The 23,465-nt window shown below is 36.7% G+C and overlaps 6 protein-coding genes across 6 annotated transcripts; 3 read left to right on the forward strand and 3 right to left on the reverse strand.

Annotated features, from left to right (window-relative positions):
• Positions 1 to 350: 350 nt before the first annotated feature.
• On the forward strand, positions 351 to 843 carry LOC110850290. The gene is made up of 2 exons (XM_022097728.2): positions 351 to 485; positions 551 to 843. Exons 1-2 carry the CDS (start codon positions 417 to 419, stop codon positions 782 to 784), a joined length of 303 nt encoding a protein of 100 aa, XP_021953420.1. The 5' UTR covers positions 351 to 416; the 3' UTR covers positions 785 to 843.
• A 228-nt stretch (positions 844 to 1,071) lies between these two features.
• LOC110850422 (RCC1 and BTB domain-containing protein 1) lies at positions 1,072 to 3,470 on the forward strand. The gene is made up of 8 exons (XM_022097856.2): positions 1,072 to 1,432; positions 1,517 to 1,836; positions 1,908 to 1,982; positions 2,058 to 2,414; positions 2,479 to 2,603; positions 2,673 to 2,779; positions 2,849 to 2,979; positions 3,055 to 3,470. The coding sequence occupies exons 1-8, from the start codon at positions 1,159 to 1,161 to the stop codon at positions 3,199 to 3,201; spliced, it is 1,536 nt and encodes a 511-aa protein (XP_021953548.1). The 5' UTR covers positions 1,072 to 1,158; the 3' UTR covers positions 3,202 to 3,470.
• Positions 3,471 to 5,978: 2,508 nt separating this feature from the next.
• Positions 5,979 to 9,413, reverse strand: LOC110849656 (hemocyanin F chain). The gene is made up of 13 exons (XM_022097088.2): positions 8,938 to 9,413; positions 8,630 to 8,859; positions 8,488 to 8,559; positions 8,303 to 8,421; positions 8,142 to 8,242; positions 7,876 to 8,039; positions 7,684 to 7,810; positions 7,549 to 7,619; positions 7,379 to 7,483; positions 7,082 to 7,300; positions 6,871 to 7,009; positions 6,384 to 6,805; positions 5,979 to 6,322 (listed from the first exon to the last, which is right to left on the reverse strand). The coding sequence occupies exons 1-13, from the start codon at positions 9,287 to 9,289 to the stop codon at positions 6,101 to 6,103; spliced, it is 2,343 nt and encodes a 780-aa protein (XP_021952780.2). The 5' UTR covers positions 9,290 to 9,413; the 3' UTR covers positions 5,979 to 6,100.
• Positions 9,414 to 11,901: 2,488 nt separating this feature from the next.
• On the reverse strand, positions 11,902 to 14,140 carry LOC110849740. Its single transcript, XM_022097177.2, has 3 exons — positions 12,958 to 14,140; positions 12,605 to 12,874; positions 11,902 to 12,525 (listed from the first exon to the last, which is right to left on the reverse strand). The coding sequence occupies exons 1-3, from the start codon at positions 13,264 to 13,266 to the stop codon at positions 12,226 to 12,228; spliced, it is 879 nt and encodes a 292-aa protein (XP_021952869.1). The 5' UTR covers positions 13,267 to 14,140; the 3' UTR covers positions 11,902 to 12,225.
• A 1,179-nt stretch (positions 14,141 to 15,319) lies between these two features.
• On the forward strand, positions 15,320 to 16,287 carry LOC110849731. Its single transcript, XM_022097167.2, has 4 exons — positions 15,320 to 15,472; positions 15,541 to 15,717; positions 15,838 to 15,924; positions 16,052 to 16,287. The coding sequence occupies exons 1-4, from the start codon at positions 15,468 to 15,470 to the stop codon at positions 16,152 to 16,154; spliced, it is 372 nt and encodes a 123-aa protein (XP_021952859.1). The 5' UTR covers positions 15,320 to 15,467; the 3' UTR covers positions 16,155 to 16,287.
• Positions 16,260 to 19,145, reverse strand: LOC118435648 (lanosterol 14-alpha demethylase-like). Its single transcript, XM_035852002.1, has 4 exons — positions 18,862 to 19,145; positions 18,017 to 18,787; positions 17,628 to 17,945; positions 16,260 to 17,565 (listed from the first exon to the last, which is right to left on the reverse strand). The coding sequence occupies exons 1-4, from the start codon at positions 18,909 to 18,911 to the stop codon at positions 17,193 to 17,195; spliced, it is 1,512 nt and encodes a 503-aa protein (XP_035707895.1). The 5' UTR covers positions 18,912 to 19,145; the 3' UTR covers positions 16,260 to 17,192.
• Positions 19,146 to 23,465: the final 4,320 nt, after the last annotated feature.

Below are 23,465 nucleotides of genomic sequence, written 5' to 3' on the forward strand. Positions count from 1 at the left end.
TGGTTTTTAAAAAACTAAAATCTATTCCATTCAACGTTTTCATGCCATCCGAAAGTCTCCAAATGTATATAGTTGAGAATTTTAGCATTACAATAACAATCAGAAGTACTCAAATTACTCACTTATGAAACTACTTCAATGTATTTATTAATGATTTTTAATTGGTCTACTTTTACATCGCGGACTAAATGCACAAAGTCACGACAAGACCATTAAACCGAATCAGTTAGTCACCAATGGAAAGAGTAAACTACACAATGGTAGGATGTGTAATTTTCGTCCGGTCATAAAGAAATGCCAATTTTATGCAAAATATGCATATGAAATTAGCACACTCGCTGAATCTTAACCTTCCACTAAGTACCTACTTGGCAAATATTCTAAAAAAACGTTGCAATTTAAAAAATCAGATTAAAATGAATTCCTTAATCAAATTGAGCAGCTTTATCTTAGCTGGAGTCCTCGCCTCGTTATTAGTTTTCATGGTAAGACGGATAAAATCATTTTTACATTCATTATTTCATCTTATTGTTTCCTGCTTAACTTTTAGCCTTGCACGGACGCCGCCCCCAGGAATAGAGAATCCATGCAGTCAATGTTTCTGGGAGGTCGCGAGAATCTGATGATGCCAAACCTCCCCAAAGACGAGGGGTACATGCCCCTCTTCATGAACAAAATGTACAACGAGATCACTAATCAGTTCAAACAGCCTCAGATGCCAGGAATGGACCCTTTGGGAGAACTCTCGAAATTCTCCATGATGCCACAAACCAGGGATGACTAGGAAATGCTTAGGGGACGATTTCTAATATGATTTGTAATAAAATAAAAATAAATTACACAAGCAAGATTTTAAAAGTGTTGTTGTGCAAGAATTATTGCTGGCTATTTTATGCATAATTTTGGATTCAGAACCTTGATTGTTTATTACTACTAAAAAATTGAAAGCATGTTTTAGATTTATTTATTTTAATAAATACGTCCTTAGGCTGCGATGAGGACCCAAAAAAATAATTATAAAAAATATTTTACAATCTCATAATATGTGAAATGGGAAAAGTGAGACTAATTTGCGTGACTTTTTCTCAGCTTTTCCGCCAAATCTATCGAACACATGACGAACCACTTGACGTCGGCATCGTCACAACACGAAGTAACATGATAAGCCTTCCTCCCCCGTCGTCTCCAGCTGCGTCGCCCAGTGCTTCATCCTTGGCCATGGAAACTCAGTTAAAAATCTGGAATATTTTCTGCGACAGTACTGCCGAACCTATTTTGAGGAAAGCAAGATTGGCTCATGTTCATGAAAACGTTGGCATTATCGTCACAATTGATGACGATGTGTTTTTACTGTCTCGGGACACCAGCGACAGCGAGGGTTCATCCCTCAACGTGATTAAGGTTCCTGAACTTTGTGGGGTAAGGGTCAAAGGTAAGGTCAACGTTAGAATCTCCAAATCAGCAAAGTTTTCACTGGAAGCTAGGTTTTAATATTTATTTTTTATATGCCATACAGAATTCATTATGGAGACTAAATACATGTGTATCGTGACGAAGGCTGGAGACCTGTATTCTTGGTCCCGGTACAGAATCGGTGGCGGTCCAAAGGATCGTCCGCGACTCAAATTGGGCAGTCTGCATCGACGCCGTGTCTCCATGGCCGTGGTGTCGCCAGGGGCTAAAATTGGACTGGCTCTCACTGATGACGGCCAGGTTCATCAGTGGGGATGCGGGAAAAAAGACCCGTTTTTAATCGAAAAGGACCCCCAGCGAGAAAGAATCACCTCATTGGCGTGCATTGATTTGATATGCTTAGCGTTAACGAAAACTGGCGAGGTGGGTAAATTAAATTAATTAGTTTGTTTATTTAGTGTACATACATATTTTTAAGACTTATATCGTTACAGATATATTACTGGAAAATAGAGAATCCCCTTGGAAAACCGGAAAAAATGGAGTCTGACCTTACACCCTTTAAAAAGGTCATAATAGTTTACCAGAACATGTACAATGTCTACCTGTATCTTGATCTAAATTGTTTATGCCTGTACCTACAGATAACGACGAGCAAAAGTGTGATTATTGGCTTGACGGTTCAAAAGACGGCTCATTTACTGGATATTTCGGCAGATACTCCGGTTTGGTCACCCGTGCTCATTTTTGGTGTTGGCGATATCGCTTCGCATTTTACGGAGGAATTTTGCTTATTTGAAGTAGCAGATAAGATTCGACTTGGAAAAATGTTCGGGACCAATGGATGGATGTGCTCGTTTCCTTCGAGTACTGGCGTCGACGAAATCTTTGCAAAAACTTTTCAGAAATCGCACCGTTCCATTAAGCCTAGAATAGAAATGGTGGGTCCTCGTGAGTCTGGTCACTCCTTGTGCGAGGATATTGCTCGTCTGTGGGATGCGGTAAGACATTTGACATGAAATTGTTCAATTAATAATCTTTTGTAATTATTCTATTTGTATCCAGAATGACGCGGACGTTATATTTTCCGTGGAATGTAAAGATATTGGTGCCCATCGTGTCATTCTCAAGTGTCGGAGTACCCATTTTGCAAAGATGCTTGAAAACGAATGGAAAGAAAAAAAAGAATCGTGAGTCACAAGTATTACATGTTTTCATTCAATTTATGTATTGTTATTTTTTTAATATCCATGAACCAGGCGCATTGTCATCCCGGATACAAAATACTGCGTGTTTGAGGCGTTGTTGTACTTTATTTACCACGCGAAACTCAACCTTCCTTCTGATCAGTACGAGAATATTTTTGGTATGCGGAATCATGTAGATAATTATGTATCAAACTTTTGAGTAACAAAAATTATAATTTTGATGACAGATCTGATGAAGTTGGCCGACTGTTACTGTGAGCTTTCCCTTCGTCAAGAATGTGAAGCAATTCTGATCCAGAACATTAACGCTGAGAACGCCTTCTTTCTTTTCCAAAATGCTTCCCAAGCTAGCGCTGATGTAAGTATTGCAACGTCATAATATTATCTGTATTCCTGTTCGTGTAGAATTCCTCTTTATGTTTTCTGGTAATAGGAACTAGAAGATCAGGCCTTCAAATTTATCGTCGATAATCGATCCACACTGCTTGACAATATTTCATCAAGTGCCGATTTGGAAAATATGCTTGGAGCACAAGCCCTCAGTAAAATGGTCATGGGACTGCTGCGCCGATACCGATGATGAAGATTAATGAACTACATTCCCATACATAGTTGATAGAATTTGCCATTTTATTTGCTATTATACTTTAGTTTTAGTTTCATAAATTACATAATTCTAAAAGTATGTTTTAATGGATGCTTTAATTCTCCTCTGATGAACTACACCTTCTAAAAAATCTCTAAAAACTGTTTTACTGCTATGACACAAATATTTATTGTATTTCTCTTTTTCGTTGATTAATAATAAACGTTTCAGCTTTTGAAAGTTTTGAAATGTGTCTATCGAAATCGGAGTATTTGAATTATTTTTGTTAGTAAACTCAATTGACTAAATCATGACTCTAGCTCAATTACGTTTTCCTTGCATACGAAAGCTGTCAGCAGGTCGTGAGCATTTAATAAATTGGTTTGATCCAATGTAAATGCATACGTATCTATATGACTGTTTTTCAGAAACATGTAGCGTCATACATATTCATTTATATTTTAAATCATGTTTAGATTTTTTAAATCAAATTAAAACTATCACACACATGTACATAAGTATGTACACACACATATGTAAATACTACTCTTTGGTTATTACCAAATAACACTGCATATTAAAAAATTTGGGGCTAAAAAAGTACGAATGTACGTATCTATATGCATGTCCAATTTCAATAAGCTGTGCTCACAGTCAACAGTCAAAACATAAAACTTCTGATAATTAGTCAAGTGTAGTATGTATGTATGTATGTAATGTGAACATTTAAAAAGCCATGCATCAGGTATTCTTGTCCAAATAAAAGGGAAAGCTACTTTAATTTTTTATGTACCAGAACGGGAGAGAGCAATATTATAGTCGTTAATTTGCATTATATACGTCATACGTACTCAATTTATACTTATTTTTTTCATACAATTTATTTTTCCAAACAGTATTAATGTTTTTCAGGTCATATAATAAAGCAAAATTATGCACTTGAATCAAGTTTGAACTTACAGTGATCGAACTACAGCTACTTAAATGCATAATTTCTTTATGTAGACACTGCCCATTATTTGTACGTATAACATGCAAATTAGCAACAATTTTTCAGACGGTGGCTCTAATTATGCTTCAAACTCACCAAGTTATGTCATCCCATGCCTTCAGATCTACATGCATAACATTTCAGTTGGCCCTCATATTCGGATTAAAACTGAGCATATTTAAACATTTTTTTTGCTGGAAATGTATTCTACATATACATACAAATTATTATACGTCGCGAGCTACGCCTTGGCAACGGTGGGAGCATTTAGTGCATATTTGAACAAAAAATCCAGGCTATTTTACTCGACTGAAAAATCGAGACACAAATTTTTCCTGTCAATATTAGCCTTTGCTGCATGGCTAGGATTAATTTTGATCCTGACAATCAAACTGTGGGTGCTTGGGGAGAATAATACACATTTTAACACCATGTATGCCTTCAGTTGCGTCTCCGTCGTCACTTTACAAATGCAAATAACTTACTATGTTGAACATGATAACCTCATCACTATTGGGAATCACATCTTGTGCTTCTTTCCACGATTCATGAGTGAGATTTAATTACCATTTGCATATTCAGGGGGTTTAATTTGGGTCTACCTTTAGGAAACTGGATAGTTCCGTCCAAGTTGAAGACGCTAAATTCCTACACGAAGTTCTTGGATTGGCTCATCCTTACAGAAATATCCTTCCTTCTCGTACTACCCATCACTACACCGATATTCTTAATCTCTTCCCCAGACTATCCACTTCATCCTCGGCACGTGCTACCCGTTTGTATAAACGAAAACCTTATTTTTTGGATGATATTCTTGCTGTTTTCGACATGGATGGCATGCCTGTCTTGGTACACTCTTATCCTTATTATTGTCATAGGAACGATTTACATAGGTATAAAGAACTAACGATTTTGATAAGTTTTGGTTAAAAACTGATGCTCGAATAATTCTTAAGTTCCGGTATGGATCCTGATCCGAGACTTGAAAATAAATGCGAGCGTCCACCTTACTTACGGAGCTTTGAGAACGCCTCGATATCTGGTGAGAGAATACATCAGTGTGCAACTCCTTCATAACTTCATAATGCAAAATATTGGCATATTGTTCGTATTCTTTCATGGAGTATTTTCGCATTTTTGTCTGTTCTGCAATTTTACCATTTTGACAAATTGGAACGTGATGGACATGTCCTCCATGGTTAGTGAACTACATAATTGCATATTTAAAGTAAGGTCTGTAAATACGTACTTATGCAGGTCATCATTGGCATGTGGTCACTGGGGCTTCAGACTGGTTGGGCCTTAACGCTTGAAATTTCTGGAATGTTTAATTCTTATACGATCAAGACGTTGAAATCTTGGGATGCTGTGTCTTGCCGGAGCAAATTTGAGACAAAGCTATTCACCAAGTGTAGAAAGTATATTAAGCCATTAGCAATTGGGAAAGAGGGGACGATGGCGTTTCAAAGGTTAACGGCGATAAAATTCCTTCGAGCCATAATTACTGGTACGTTTCGTGCACTTCTTACCTTGGGAATTGCAAAGTCTGGCAATGATGGGTCGACAATCATATTAGACTCTGTTGCTGGGACGGCTACTTAAACAGCATGAAAATGGTTACGCAAACCAGAACCTTAAAGTTAGGTCGGCAATACATAAAAATTATTTTTTAAATGTAGATCGATTCATCGATTTATTGTTTGTCTATTAACCATGGGACTGATAAAATGCCATGTGATGCACAATTGCATTCAGCATGAATAAGATAAAATAAAATAAATTTCTTCTATTAGTTTACGCTTTTTACTTTCAAAAACCATGTTACAAAACGTATAAATCTTTGTAGACAAATATAAATATATATTCACCAATGTCATACTATTTACATAGTGATAATCACAATTATCGCGATCGGAAATAATAAGCGAAAGAACTCGACGTCTCCGAATTTCCTTGAGGTCTTGGCAGTGGCGACGCAACGCGTGCACGCTTTCTTGCGCGCCGTCGCCTAATGGTATTGTCCTGACCAGTAATCCCGTCGGCCTGACTAGGATTTAGGTTGGTTGAGAGTATATTTTGTGATTGCAGTACCGCAGCCGTTGAGCCGACGTGGGTTATCGTAACCTAGAAATAAGTGGATAAATTAGTGAAAAATAGTATTTTTTATAGAAATCATCTTGCCAACCTCTGCAATCGCAATGTTCCCAATCCCAGCAACGTACTCTTCCAACGTAGCCACATATCTTGGCACGTCCGACAATCCATATGCATCAGCCGAGGCCACTGCGTATGGTAATCTATCAAACGGATAACCCATGGGTCTCGCGTCGGGATAAGTGTCGTTCATCCTGCCACAATAGATCGGAGCTGGAGCGCATTGACCAGCCTGTGGTGGCTGTCCTGTTGACCGCACGGTGTCCTCGTTTCCATTTGTTAGCATAACGAAAAGGTCGAACGGCATGCCAGCCTCAGTTCCACGTGGGAGGAGCATGTGGTTAGGCCAACCACATCCGCAGTATCTGGTTTCAGACGAAGTATCACTGGGAGGAGTGATCGTTAAAGACGATTCTGTGGAACGCCGAGTGATGCGATTTAATCCAGGTTGAACTGAAATAGATAAAGATATGAAGTTAATTGTTTTTGACAACTTTAAAAATGTGCAAAGAAAGTACGTTCAACTCTGAAAAGATCCATCATAAAAAATAATTTTCTCTGGTCAAGAATCGAGTATCTTTCCCCTCTTTCGTTAAATCTGGGTGCCATGAAGATTCGCACGGTAGCAGTGCCAGAGCCAAGGGTGGGGGCACGATTCTGAAGATGGGATATTAATAATTTTAGCATTACTAAAAGTCTAACAAAATTGTTCATGTGTTTGCATAATACCATGTCAATCGTGTAAGTAAACAAGTTATGATTTAACTGTGTCACACAGGCGCCTACATTTCCTTGAACTCCAGACCCTTGAAAGTCTAGGCCTCTTGATAACTCGAAAGTGTTTTGAGTAAAGAATGTTGTCAATCTGTTGGCAGGTAGAGTTGCGTCGTCTTGAGTTACGTGAAATTGTGTGATGTCAATTCCTTCCCATCTCAAGGGTAATTCTCCCTGAAAAAAAATTGATGTAAAAGCTGCAAATTGATTTAGAAAGTTCTATATTTAAACTGCTATGTAAATAATTCGCACCCCGTCACGCTGATATGGAACCAAGAGTTCCTTATACACGTCAAACACTTGATCCACTGCGGTGTGATATCTGTAAAATATTGGGTCACGCATCGCTGTCGCTACCTATAAAATTGTGGATAAAAGAAGTCCGCTTTTCTTTATACGATAAAAAACAGAAAAAATCATACCTCTGCCATAACTCCGGGCGGTAAGCCTGTCACGTTTTGAGGGTCCTCGATAAAACCGAGGAGGACGTGACCTATTAAACATGTAGCGTAATTATTAAGAATTAGGTAATGTACCATATGACACGATAAATGCACCTTCATTGTGGAAGCCGAAACTGCCATAATAATCTCCGTTAATGGTGTAAGTTGTGGCCTCGATTAAATCTCCTAATAGGTCAACTCCTGTTCTGGAGTCTAACAAGACGGCTCCTTGTCGGTTGGGCTTTACAGAGTCACAATGTTTTCGTATTTTTCTTGCGACAAATCATAATCTTTAATTATAATTACCAATAATAATTCTCCCCTGCGGATAGAATCGACAACCCTGGCGATAAGCTCACTCTGATTAGCAACTGTGATAAAGGGTGGCGCTCCCACCATATTTTCAAACAGTGTATCTTGTACCAAGATATTTGCACGTCTCGGTGTCCACGTCTGTCCCGAGTTGGTATCTAATTTATTCATGGAATAAAAATACACAGCCAAACTATCAGACATTATAGGCCATCTAAACCTATTTATTTATCATACTAATCCATAGTTTCGGAACATACCATCCAAGTGGGAATTATACTGTTCCCCGACAACTGTGTTGTGATCGATGAAAAGTGGTGCGATTTGGGAGAGCCCTAGAGACAAGCGTTCCGCGTGATAGCTGAAATAATTCACTTTTATTAACAAGAATTTCAACAAGAATTTGAGGAGTCAAACTCACCGAGCCAAGTGACTGTGATGAGAAAAGTAAAAAAGCTCTCCTTGTCGATCAGCCTTTGTTGGACCGTTAATTGGGTAAATAAGATGCCAATTTAGATGAAATGAGTTGACTTGCAAATCCTAAAAAATTGTCGAAAGTTAAATATAGTCAACTGATTTATTAAATGATATCGGATATCCACTCACCTCTCGAAAGTACCACAAAACATTCTCGATGCCATTATCACTCCCGACGCGTCCATCAACTACAGTGCAACCCTGACGGAATAATTTACTTTTCTTATAACTCATACATTTGTACATAAAAAATTAGTCTCAAGTTTCTCACCCTTGCACTTTGATCAGGATTATTTCCCTGTTCTCTCGCCGTTTGGAGAGCTTCTCTGCTCAGAAAAATGTTCGGCATGACTTCCACAAGTGGTGGAGCATTAAACGAAAAGAGCTCTGAAGTTGAGAAATATGCTCCAAAAACGCCACGAATCCAAGCGTTTGGATTAATTCCAGGCAAGTCACGCAGAGCTCCGGCCAGGCAGATTTTCTTTTCTAAGTTCTTCTCATCTATTTTTCAGTTGATATTGATAGTTTACCATGTATCTCAATTTAATAAACTTTTTATCACAATAATTACATACGTACCATTAAGAATACTACGCAATCTCATGGCTGCCATCCTGTGCTGAGGATTTAACCCAAAAAACAACGAAGATTTTGGACTCGCGTTGGAAATATCGCTAATATTTGGGACTGGACATCCCTTAAAGCGTGAATCGTTAACTAGATCTTTACTCCAGTTAAAAATATCGGTAAACTGTTGTTGCAAATCGGTCCGGGAGGCAGGTGCACTGGTCGGACTACTAGCCTGGTAAAACAACGGGACGGGAAATTCTCCACGGGTAAATCTCAATCTACTCGGGAGAGAAAAGTACGACTGTTGAGAATTTATCCCGGAAATGATCCCGAAAAATATAACAAATATTTGTGGCATCATTTTGATATCTTTTGAGGAACAACGCAGTGCTACACGCCCTTGCTGCAAGGCGATGAAATCGCAACTAAACCAAACCACGTAATTTAATTCGTCTTACATTATCTAATGAGGTGTGCGATTTTGGCAGAGACAATTGCAGCTATTTAGTCAAGTGCTTACTGCACTTACTTATTCCTTTAAAAGGAAAAGGGAATAAGTGTACATGTACCTTATAATCTCACTGTTGCTCTTATTAGGGTGCAGAAAATGCAATAAATAATAATCCAAATATTACTTATGCCATAATTTTGTGGTCATTTGACTTGTATAAATTGTCTTTATTGCATCCGTCCACATGTCAATCAGTAAATACGTAAATGCTATCTTGCCTCGTCATATTGCACACGTATCCCTATTTATTTCAATGATTAAACATTTACTACCTGATGTTGTTACAATTACAATTAAAAATAAAATATCATTCCGTTGAGCCTCACCCAATCAACCTTCATCTTGACGGCGATCTCTGTTACACACATTCCAACACAATACCGCATAATTCATTACGACGATACTGCCCTGAATTTGCTTGTAGTCTGTAATAATGAGACGAAAAGTTAATTATGGCTTCAAAGAAAAATGCAATATTATTTTAAGCAGTCGTCGCGATGCATCCTTCCTATTTTGCTAAGTAAGTAAGCCGTAATCCTTTGACTGTGATGCAATGATACTTGTAGTTACTTTTATTTGTGGTGTCGAATCCACTCTCAGTTTCCACACCGGATTAGTCTAGTCAGAAGTGAGAGGGGAAAGATTGATGCTTCGAGGTTGCAGAATATTAATAATAATTGAATCACCTGACAAGAAGTGAAACGGATTTAATATTGACTTTGTAGCGAGGGGAATGTGGTAGCTGTTTGATGTTTGTTGATAAGGAACAGGCATTCTCTATTTCAATTAAGCTCTGTCAAACTCACAGTACAATTTCATGCTCAGAATTTGCGAGTGAATTGGGATCAATCAATCAATCAGTGGAATGGTTTAGTTTGTGGAGATTGAATGATTCCATTATTTGGCGTGAGGGAGGTCATTGTTATTAAGTAGGAATTTGCTCAAGTCGAAGTATTGCCGTCATGGGGTGGGAGTAGTTCTTCGGTGTTTGGTGGTGTGTAAATATGTTTTTGTAAAAATCTAAATATTGGCTTTTAAGATCAATTATAAGGGATGATGGAGAGGCTTGATGTGATGGAATGGGTGTCTTAAACTGCTTCCTGCATATGTACATATGTAAGAGTGTGTAGTCTTGCACGGTAGGATGACAATGGAATGTGTGCATAATAAGTAATTACATTCATGACTCAGGAAGATTTATGCGTTAATGATATTACTTGTTTGTGAAAAAATGGCAAGTTTCAAAGTTTAAACAAACTATTGGATCGATTCCAGATTTGGCAGATATGTGTGCAAAAAGGGACTGATTTTGCGAAATATTTGTGTATATCACGAATATGTATCACGAATAGCATGATTAATCTATTCTTAAAATAATGCAACTAATCTGCAAAATATACTTCATTGTTTTTGGCTTTATTGAGAGCATACTTAAGGCGGAGTTGAACTTATTTTAATTTTTGTAAAGTCGTTTTACCTTATGCGTCAAGCATAATTAGTTGGAGCACATTGTAGAATAAGCATATGTAAAATATGCATTACAATTTTTAGAATTCTTTGTGCATATGTATTTGCCCAACGTTTTAAGAACGTAAGGAGAACAGATAGCTTTATTATATTTAGGTTCGTGTTCATGTATCTACATCAGGAACTTACATATGTACATCCATACAAATGTACCATTAGTGGGAAAAAAATGTTTGAAAATGTTTGTTAGAAAATACTGGCAAGGCATAATTTCATATTTTACTAATTTGTTATAATTAGCCTTTTCAAACTACTTTTCTTGCCAAACAGCTCGCCAATTCATGAAAGATGAAGCTTTTACCTCGTTTAGAGGACATTATTACCTAAATATGTAGAAGTTTATGCGGTGAAACCACATGAAGTAATGCTAACTACTAGTGAGATTAGAGCAAGCAATCCAAAATTCGACATTTTTATCTCATCTCGGAATCGTTATTTCAAGTTATACATATTTCAAGATATCCATACCTCGCAGTCATTCCATTACTCAAGTTCATTGATTGCAGGTTTATCATAACTTTCTGCAACGTGGCGACCATAAGGATGAGGATATATTTATGTACGTATTTTCAAATCAATTTATACCCAATATCAGAATTTCCATTTGTAGTTGTGTTGCTCAAGACAATATTAAACACTTTGTTGAGCTTTCAGTCAAATGTTCTAAATTGCGTGATAGAATGATAAAGATTTTGGATTGGTGATATGGGAAAGGTAGCTGGGAAGATGAAATATGCAGGAAGCGGTTAAGTGCCATGAGATCGATAGAAATATGTACACGTCGGTTTAGGGAAAGAAATTCGAATGAAGGCTAACAACAAGTTTTTGTGAATGCATGTATAACAGGAGATAGTCGATGACACTGTCAATGACACTTTGCTATAATTTAAATTGTAAATTTATACTAAAAAATAACTCACAAAAATTCGCACATCCATTATTTCTGATTGCATAGATATTTATTTATTTATTGCTACTTCCCAATTCTATATCGTCATAAATTAATAGAAATAAAAATATGTACACATATCTGTCTGGCGTTACATGCATATTTGAGCTATTATTGCTTGCACATTGTCCGTATGTATTTATCAGTGGGATACATTCATACTAAAAATTATGTGTACATATTGCACTGCATATTTTAGGCTGAAGTTAATCTCATAAGGGTAATTAAATCTCATGTCTTACATAAATAATTAATTATGTGTCACTCTATCCCAGAATTTTTTTCGACTTTCCACAAACTATACGCCATTTTAAACCGCAATGTCCTCAGTTTGCTTCTTCTTTTCCACGACGACTTGATGAATCCTCTCATTTCCTCCGGATGAAAGTGATCTGGGGATTTTCACTTTGAGCAGGCCGTCAAAACTCATCCGACACAAGAGTTCGTCCTTTTTGGCATTTACTGGAAGTGCATAGCGCCGTTTGAATGTGCGTGTGATGAATTCATTCCCTTCCTTCTTCTCCTTGTGGGAGCACTCAACGGAAAGAAATTCGTCCATTGTCTTCACTTTTATCTCCTCGGGGGAAAATTCGGGTACTTTGATGCGTACCTGAAGTTAATTAATGCAATTTTTTTAGGAGAGGATTAATCAGGAAATTTCGCGTGTACATAAATAAATATTTCCATACCACAAAACTCTCCTTGGTGCATTCCATTCCTGTATCGTCCGGTCCTTTTGAATATTTGTTATTATTTGCGCTACTGTTCTTGCTGCCGATCACGTCCATGGAGGAAGCGCGTCGTTGGAGTGGGGGTGGTCCACTCTTCTTTGCTCCAGCAGTGACCATATCGCCCAAAATGCTGTTCCTCCTCGTTAAGGCGACAATATTGAATTTGCCCGAGCCTGGGATAATCTTTTGCGGAATGGTCACTTTTAAATTGCCGTAAAACGTCCCCATGTGCTTGAAGGAGTCAAAATGCTGTTAGTAATTTTCGTAAAATTTACAAAAATTAAATGTAATTATGTAAATATGTAACTTATCTCGCTTTGCAATGCTTCCTCATTCGAGTTTAAGGGGAGAGGGATCCTCCTGCAGAATGATCTCATCGTGAGAACAGACTCTATGCCACCTTCACATTTCTCCCGATGTTCGCCACTAACAATTAAAAACCCGTCCTCCACTTTCACCACGACCTCGTCCGGAGTGAACTTAATGAGGTCAAATTTTGCAACAAATTTATCCTTATGCGTGGACACGGTGGCGAGACCGAGTTCCTTGGCTGGGTGGGGAATAACGATGTCAGGCAGGGTAATAACTTTGGTGGGGGCACCGCCCCAAACGGTCATCATTTTGAAGATAAGGCAAATTTCCTAGCTTTATACGGGAGGAAAAATGATGGCTTTGTTATTGTTTTTCAATTCGCAATAGTTGCGAAAGTCAAGGTTATAGCGAAGCGAAGCCAACGCAGGTTGTGGAAAACTCGGGGGAATTCGTTTGTTTATATAGAATTGCAGTGGACTGTGGGAATGAATATGACGAAGGAGGCAGTCGGGATTACGTACGGGGGAGGCAATGCAAAAATTCGTGCGTTGAGCTCCGACTCCGAACCAAATACGGATATTTTGGAGGAGAGAGAAGACAGACTAATAGAAATATGTATGTATGTACATATATGTATGAAACTGAGGCGTGAGAATGGCGAGAATTTTGCGCTGACTTTCTCCGTCTTGGGAGAAGAAGTGGCTCTATTTCCCCAGTCGAGTAGGGAGGAAAGAGAAAGCTTGACTGCTTTCACTTTGCTCTGGAAAAGTCGCTGGGAGTGTAGATAGTTTATATGCATGGATTTACATATATTGAGAGGTTGGATGAAAATATTATACAAATGTGTACAGGCTTTAAGCAAGGTTTTGTAAGATGCATTTTAGTTTTAAATGTAAATTCTTAAAGGGTATCGCTTCTAGAATTACGAATGAAACTCGTTGCTTCAAAGGTTTAGCAGTTCGAATGTGAAAAAATCTACAGTGTGCAGTGCGGTTTTAGCTCGTGTCAGGATCAAAGCCAGCTTCTATTTTTTTGACCAATTACTAACTGCTATTCGCGATCGTCTAAAATGTTCCCTAGTTAGCAGGCAAAATTTCAGTTTTTTTACCAAAAACCAGTATGAATCACCCTGCTGGGTCGCCATCTCGACAACGTATTCCTAAATTTGACCTCATATTCTTTCGTCTGATGCGCCCTTGCACCTTGATACAGAATTTCAGCTTTCTTCTACAAATTTGAAAATCAATGCGGGTCACCCCATTCTATCCCCTCACCCCTAGCACAGAAAATCTTAAAATTGACTTGATATTTGTTGATCTAATTCTGATCTACCCCTGCTTCATGTTAAATTTCAGGATTCTGGTTCCATTTATGAGCATCATTGGGGGTCACCCAGGGTGCATAAACTTTTTTGTTGTCCGTGGTTTCTCCTAAGGGGGTGATGCAAGGATGATTTTTTTTTCAGAAAAATTAAAAGTTCGGGAATTGCATGCTATTTTGCTTTGAATTTGGGTGGTTTCCATGGCAAAATCGCATGCAATTCCCGAACTTTTAATTTTTCTGAAAAAAAAATCATCCTTGCATCACCCCCTTAGGAGAAACCACGGACAACAAAAAAGTTTATGCACCCTGGGGGTCACCCTACTAGGTCCTTCTATTTAAATAATAATTTGGTCGTTATGACGTTGTACTTATTTTCACAAACTTGTAAATGAAACAAAATAAAAAGATGTAAACACGTCCCAATTTCCCAAATACCTAACAGCCTTCTACGACCATTCCGAATATTCTGGTACAAGGTACAATGTACATATGTAAATATGTATGTGAGACGTGGTCTCGGTGGGTAATGCATCTCTGATACATTCCACTGACATATTCTATATGTATTTGTATTTGTACATTATACTGGTGCAAATAAGTTACACCATTATTTTCACAAAAACTGAACTTTGACAATTTCTCATTTCAAAACTAAGTCAACAATAAATAATTTTCTTGGTTGCGTGCAATATTTGGCATAAAAACAGGCTTGAGTCATATCTACATCAAAGATTTCTTACAAGAAATATAATTAATTATAGTGCATGCATGCGCGACTAACTTCAATTAATTAGTTAATCCCATCCACACAAAATAGTGTGCATACATATGTATGAACATATATTCGATATAATGCATATTTATGTACAGAAAATGACTCAACTTTGAGTTGTGTAGTACAAAGCTGCGTCATGCTGTATAATCCTTCCAACAACATTTTTATTTAACTATGTATAGATATTTATTTGACATCAGTGAGTTAATCACAGGATGTTCCAAATCATGTAAAATGCCCAATTTCATCAACTAAATACCAATGATTTTCTGAAGGGCAAATCAATTGCTCAATATTCTTACACGATCACTGGATACAAGAAGCGTAGTTAAGTAGTTGTCAAGCGAAGCTGTTCCATCGAAATTATCTGCTCTCATCTTAAATTGGACCCTGAACCCGTCATAAATAAGCATGAAGAAAGTCAACATTATAACTTTTTTCAGAAATTTATTAATCACCAAACTAACTTGTCAAATTATTTTAGGATGTACAAGTCATTCAACTTATTAGTGGTGCTGCTAACTGTCTACCTTGTTGGTCACCTGGACGGAGCAAGAGTCACTTTTTGTTCAGGAATTGACCAAACTGGGAGTTGTGCCACCAAAAATGTCGAGATAGGCAGATTCACAACAAAATGCGAAGACTTTCCATTTCGCTTTAGGTAACATTTTTTATTATCAATTTATAGAAATTTTTCTTTGAGCTTATGTATGTGCAATGCAAAAATGTAATTATCGGTTTTACGCTCATCATCTTTGACGTATAAATATTACTTACGTAGGTGGTTTCTAACTGCTCGGTCGGTCAAGATTGAGAACAGTTTGATGAATGGGTGTAACTCGACTTGTAGACTGCATACAAGTGATAGGTGAGTTAATGATTAGCTAAAATTCAGCATTTTCTCCTTGATTGTCCAGATAATTAATATTTGATATTAATTCTGTAAATATGTAACTAATTACATATTACATAAGTAATCCACCACCTATTTACAGTTGCCGGTGCTGGCTCGGAAATTGTCCCACGATTGATCTAGTGGGGTGCCAAGTCCAGAATTTGGACCCAGGTCACGATTTTGAAGGAGTTAGTTGTGTTTAGATGCAGTACGATTTTTTACTGCTTCACTGGTGCAAGGACTGTTGTTTATGATTTGTAATAATATTGATAACCATCAAGAAAAATTATACAATTCACATTGTTAAATACATTTCTAATTTTGCATTGAATTTTATTCCCCAATAATTTTTTAGGTTCAATTTCATTTAGACATTATTCATACTCAATTCCTAAAGGTAAAGCTGTTTGCATCATAAATGCCAATCAATACATAGATTCATCAACTGAATTCAAACAAAACTGTATTTTTTTAAATAATAAAACAACATATTGTTTTGGCCTATGTACTCATAAAAGTCCAAACTGGATCATCACTAAAAATGAGATGTAGAAAATGATGATCCATTTTACAACAGCATACATGCATAAATCATCCATATTCTTAGGATTAGTTTTACACGGGTTAAATTCATGTAAATTTATTAACATAGTAAAACCTAAATAGTCATTGAATACATTAAATTGAGCTAACATACATATATTGATAAGTATATAATGGTTGACTACACAAGAGCAACCTAATACCTGCCATGCCAAATTACAAGAAACTTCAGCTACACATGTACTCCTGTTTTTTTGGCTATAAAATCTCGCGGTAAAAAAGTTTCCACCTGGCCCACACAGTTCGCACCCAATTCCATTCAAAACCCTATGTCTAAAGTTTTAAGTTACCATAAGCTTTGAATGGAATTGGGTGCGAACTGTATGGGCCAGGTGGAAACCTTTTTACCGCGAGATTTTACAGCAAATAAAATAAGAGTAGGCTCACGTACTTATTTATGTAATACTTTCTCTCTCATCCTCAGTTTACAGTATTACCACTAAAATCACTCTGCCGGTTAGCACTTTAGCTATGCGTATCTATGTATGTATGTATTAGTAAATAAATATAAACATACATTCGCATTTTTGTAAATTCATTTTCTCTCATCCTGCCGGAATTTCATTTGCATGCACATGTACGAGCTAAATATTCATTGTATACATATGTACAAATGAAGAGTGTAAAATGAATTAAGTTCAACTATCGTCTTCCAATATACTGTACTCTACGCCAATTAATCTCTTCTCCACAAATGCCATGGGTGAAAGTGCATCTTCCACAACCTTGGTTGTTTCACTGACTTTAACTTGAATATGTTTGACAAATAATGCAAGTGCTGTTTGTAACGCCATCAATGACATGACACGACCTGCACAAGGATGATGCCCTCCTCCCCATGAATTAATATATGGTGGCGTTTGTGGATCTTTTTTGTCCAGGAAACGGGTCGGATTATAAGAACCTGGAGCTTCAAAGACTTTCTCCGCAACGGGCCCTTGACACTGTAAAAGTGGGGGACAAAGGACAATTGCGTCCACACCGGAAACATCATAACCGCCCAAAGTGGCTCTGTATATCATTATAAAATATGTATTGGAATTGAGGATGGGTAATTCAAAAATCTATCGTACCCCTTTTTGTATGGTGATCTCCCTGTGGAAAATGCCTGCGGCGAGGTTCTCACGGTTTCTAGGATGCAGGCTTTCAAATACTTACTGTTCCTTATGATCGTGTAAAGGTCCTCAGTTCCGGTAGATTTGGGCAACTCATTTAATTCGTTTTTAAGCTCTTCACAGTATTTCGAATTCATTGCGAGATCAATTATGGAATTGTTTAAGGCAAGCGATGTGTTGCCAAATGCGGCGAATAAAAATCCAATAAAGATATTTGAAATTTCGTGATTTGATAAGGGCAGGCCGGACTCTTCGCGGCGATAGTCGACGGCCACGCTGAATTTATAAATATATATGTATAATTATACTTTTACAGACGTTTTTGGTCTTAAAAATTGTGGTCTCACCGGAAAAATGCGGACTGATTTTTACTCTCGTCTGCCCGATACTTTAGAATCTCCGGAATAACGATGTTTTCCAGAATTCTTCTATGCGAATTCAATCGCCTTGTGTAAAATGGTCTTAATATCCACCTCGGAAAGACAAAGCTTGCCAGAACAATGTTCCCAACTAATTTGCCAAATTTCGAAAATGCTTCGACACCTTCCTCTCCCAATTCCAATGAACCAATTGATAAGGCAGAAAGTCGTGTGACGTAGCGATTCGCTTCTAAAACTAGATCGGGTTCATGTCCCGATTTTATTACTTCTTTTACCCGTTCCACAAGGAGTTTCGCTTCCGCCTCAATTCTAGGAAAGTAGTCCTTTTTAAAAGCTAAGGTTGCCTTAATCTGGTTTGGAAAGCAGGTCAAGTCAGTGTTTGGGAGAAGTGTGTCCAGAACGGAGATTCTTTGGATGAACTCAAACATGGAAAAGACGCTTTCTTCGGTTTTGTAATATTCTGAGGCCAAACTCGTGTCACAGATGACGAGGAGTGAAAAACGGAATAGTTTTAGTCGAAAGATTGGTCCATATTTGGTGTAAGATTTTGATAAAAAGTCAATCCCGTGACGCCCTATGGACAAAGCATGCCCGAAAAATGGGAGGGAATAGGGTAAGCTAGGTGGTTGGCGAATTTTTTGAGAAAAGTAAGAATTTTTTGGTGGTAATTTGTAGAAGAGTTGATAAATAATTAGTAGAATTGATACAAAAAGCCATGCTAAGATAAATCCTTGGTCTCTATAATTTACAAAGATTTTAATACAATGAGGTACTACCTATTAAATTGAATTGTTAATTGGCGAATAACTTACAGCGGTGGGAGTGACCCCAAATTTTGCATATGGGTTAAACTACTCCCCATTTCAGTTTCTAAAGTATTTAAACTGACCGATATGGAAGCTATTACATTATGAAACAAAGTTTGCTATGAAACTGGACACGAGCCAGTCTGCCTGGTCCGTGATGAGTTCACTGTTCTTAAAAAAACAAGAAATATTTTTCCCAGTAGTTATGTAGGCGTTTACGAAAAAAAAATAATGTTACGTGTATGAATTTTTGAATCATTGCTGTCGTATTTTAGTCCTGGACACACTTTGGTTATACATATGTACATACGTTAATTGGCATGAAGCAAACTTTCCAGTCCCATCGTAATAAAGTTACTGTGCTAATTGGATGTATAGGCATCGAACTTGAGGACGCTTTGGGAAATACGTAAATTAATTGTGTATGTACATACATATATGTGATGGGAAGTTTTGTTTCTTGCTATGCATGTACATATGTATGTATGCAGAAGACGGACATAGCGTGTAGTTTCTTTAATTCATCAAACTAAAATAGTTTGCATATGAAATTTGTTATATTTTCGTAGCTGATTTGCTAGCAATCCAAACTTCCAAACAGCAAATCCTAAGAAGGAGAATGTTGCAATACCTTTATTATCTCGGACAGTTTTCCTTGTTATTTACTTAATTTATTAGTATCACGAAATACCATGTTTGCAAGGAACTCTTCTCTCCTCCATAAATAGATCTTATCATGATAAGTATTTTCCCAAATAAGTTTCATTCGAATCGATTGGAAATAAAACAATGTTAGAACCGGAAATATCAATAATACTTAGCTTCTTACCAAAATTACTTAATTATTTTATTTTCTAACTATAATCGAATTCACATTTTTGACCTTATTGCTTACCACGTTTAATTGTATGAATGTTCTGCAAATTTATTGAATGAAATACTCACAAAAAATTAATTTAATAATGAATGTGTTGTGGAATTCTACTTTACATGCTTATTATTTGTATGCATGTACAATATATCGTCATACATGTTTAATTTATTAATTCTAAAGTCTAATCGGAATCACTCCACTCATATTTCCTATTATTATTTAATTAGTGTGCAAATAATGGAAATTAGTGAGTAATTAATTTTTATCGTAGAACAGCTTTTAGCTCAGACTACCTGAAGGAATTGTATTTTACATGACGTACTTGACAATTTGTAAGTGATGTGAAAGGCAGCAATCAAAACTTTAGTTATTAATATTTCATCTCAGGAAAGCTACACATAAATACTTCTGTATAAACATACATACATACGAGGATACATGTATGTACATAAGTAAGTAATTCATTGAATTTTGTACAGCGCTGGTCGTCAAGCTTTTTCCAAATAATGATGTGTGTAAAATTATAACGTTGCTTACTCTGCGATATATGTAATACTAAAATGAATAAAAATAATATTATACCGTGCATATGTACATAGATAATTTCAAGGAATTCGTATTTTTGAGATGCAATTTGTGATGAAACTATGACTTTCCGCTATTGGCAGATTCCCCATCCCGAAATTGGATCAGTACAACAATAAATGTAATTATTGTCGAGAGAATCTGCAAATATGATTAACATAATAAAGAGTTATTTAGGTGGAGAGAGGACAGTAGCTTCAAAATTATTGCATGCAAATGAATTTGTATTGACGTACCGAAGTAATCAAGTTGCGGTTCAAGGTAAAGAATTTTCCTGTAACAATGATAGCGATAAGTACACAAATAAAATCACGGTCCACGAAAAACAATCGCTTATCTACCCGGCTTTATTGTAAAACGATTCATCATCATTGTCCTTAACAGTGAGTTTACCTATAAAAATGAGAAACCTGGTATTCACTTTTAATTACAAAAACGCAAATCATGTCGCATTTGAATAGAACATCGTTACCTTAATCATCATTAGTTTATCTTGAATGTATTGCTCTAATCTTGAGAAACATTCAAAGACATCGTCTTGTAAGTCCGTCACGGCTTCAGCTTCGGTTGCAAGTTCGTAAATGATTATTAATGAGATCAAAATTGACGGTATTCTGGAAAAACCGGGTCCATAGAGGCCAACCATAAGCCACGACAGAGTGGTGAATGTCCTTAGATTAGTATAGTGAATGTCTGACACAATATTTGCACTGAGCTATTGCCAATTTCAATTATCAAGTAGTTTCCAAAATGATTACAATAAACTTTCATCAAACTAGAAACTGTGCCATAGTCTTTAATCCATTTATCGATATGGACCAATTTTTCTGGACTGGTGGCAGTGTTGAAGTTAATTTCATCCTTCAAATACAGCAACAGGCCCTGAACCACCTTTAGTGGAAATGTTCAGTGATGAGGGTAACCTTTAGCTTTCGAAAAACGTTGGCAGACATTGAGCTAAGGAATGAGTAACAGCTGAATATTTGGGCAATTACGATGAAAATGGTCCATAAGTAGGGAATTTTCAAGTAGCGAATGGTAAGTCGACGGCTTAAATTCTGCTCAGTTATTACAGTTAATGGAAGATAACCGATGACTTGTGTTGCCAATATTGCATTTCGGCCAAACTTGATTAGTTCAGTTTCGACATCCGAATGTGCTTTGTTAGTGTAGCTTTCGGATTTGAAATTGAGATCAAAAGCGTCTTTTGACTTAACCTGAATGATCGCTAGAGAGTTCGACATAGTCCCATCAGAATGATTATTCTGATTTCTTCCAGGAAAAAATTAGTATTGTAAAACAATTCAAAAATATTTATTTCTTGTGTAAGTTGGATTTGGTCCGTAATATTGAGTACAAATGTTTTAATTCCGCATTGTGTTTAAGTATGTAAAGGAAATAAAACTAAGTGTACAATAAATGTTCCTTACATAATTGAACATACATAAATGTATGTACATATTTACATGAAGGAGTGTTTTCATTAATCTATGAAATTGCTTAGTTTGTAGTGTGGGTGCGGCAGCGATGACTGGAAGATAATCTTCCAAAGTCATAATAATAAATATTAAACTGTCCAATATTTATTATTTTCTGAACATTTAGGTGCTCATAAAAAAATCATGCATGTCAGAAAAATTATTTCATTTTAACATGACATTTGTACATTTTAGTGTAAAATTCAGTAATCGAAAATTTGATTTTATTTTAATGAAACTATTCCGGCTACTGTAACTAGGTTGTTAAATAAGATGCAATAATATAGTTATTACTTTTATGAGCTAAATTTTGACAAAAATCAAATCTATCGCAAGAGAATGAAGTGTGAATTAGGACGTAATAATCTCACTTAAAAGTAAGTCATTAATCATGTCGCCGATCAATATAAATACTATTTTTTACTGCTCAACAGGTTTGTACAATAATTTTTTCCTATAATTTCCTCCCCATTAGTAGAAAGAAACTTGTTCGTTTTGTCAAAATAGTTTCCTCCGGAGAAGTCGTAACATTAAGGACTGACATTACTCTGCACATGAAAAACAGAAATGTAATTATAATTCGAGAATAATATTTGTATTATGCAGCCAAAAAGATTAACCACCTTTCTTGCAATTTACGGATTAATTTTTTTCCTTTCCGTACACCATGTTGTTTGACGTAATTTTGATGTCCAGTCCAAATCCAACAATATTTAGCCAGGTCAGATACGTTTGTCTCCATTTCGTGATAGCAAGAATCGTCTCTGGGAAGATTGATGAAATCAAATGAATTTCAAACTTAACTAATTTGATTATCTTGCTTCTTGCATGGACGGATTTTTACATTTAAATGCACATTTACCTAGTAAAATCAGTGTAAGGTATGGTGACATTTTTGTAACTGTTATCCACAATATCTCTTTCGGCTGCCCAGTACCCCTTCAAGTCTGTCGCATATAACTGTTTAAAAATATCATAATTCCATGAGTTAATTAAATATATACGTAATTATTAGTGCACATAAAAATCTGTACATTAACCGCCCACATACCTGAGTCAATGCCTGGTCCAGTTCTCCATTTAGCGAAGGGTCCTCACTCCACCTCCACGTGGGGCACTTGTGACCATATAGGCACATTACACCACCCGGTGACAAGACGCGTTGTCCTTCATTGTAGAATTTAGGCAGGTCAAACCTATTACGAAAAAATAATTAGTAATCACAGAAATGTTATCGCAGCAAACGCGTCAGACCAATGAGCAGCTTGTGATGCAGAAATCTTAAGCGAAGAAGTTGGACAATAAAGCGTTTAGACATAAATCCTATTATTGCATTCAACAAAGCTTTAAATTGCTTAATTAATTACCATTTGTACGGAATTGTCCTTCTCCGGGATTAAATCTGCGGGACAAATCCTAAAAATAAAAAGAGGGCATTAATAAGAAAGTACGATTCACATTTTTACGGTTTTTGAAAAAGGTAACCGCAGACTGACTGATAAGTTAAATTCTGATGAGCCCATCCTCCTTCAGCTTGTTCGATTTGTGAGCACGTTTGGTCACCTCTTTTGCCCTCGGCTTCCATTATTGCTTCCGAATTTACATCCGTCCCGACGACGTGCTTAAAATATGGCGTCAGTACGCGAGAACTTTCGCCACTTCCACACCCAACG

Source organism: Folsomia candida, unplaced genomic scaffold (assembly GCF_002217175.1).
Source record: "Folsomia candida strain VU population unplaced genomic scaffold, ASM221717v1 Fcan01_Sc005, whole genome shotgun sequence".
Lineage (NCBI taxonomy): Eukaryota > Metazoa > Arthropoda > Collembola > Entomobryomorpha > Isotomidae > Folsomia > Folsomia candida.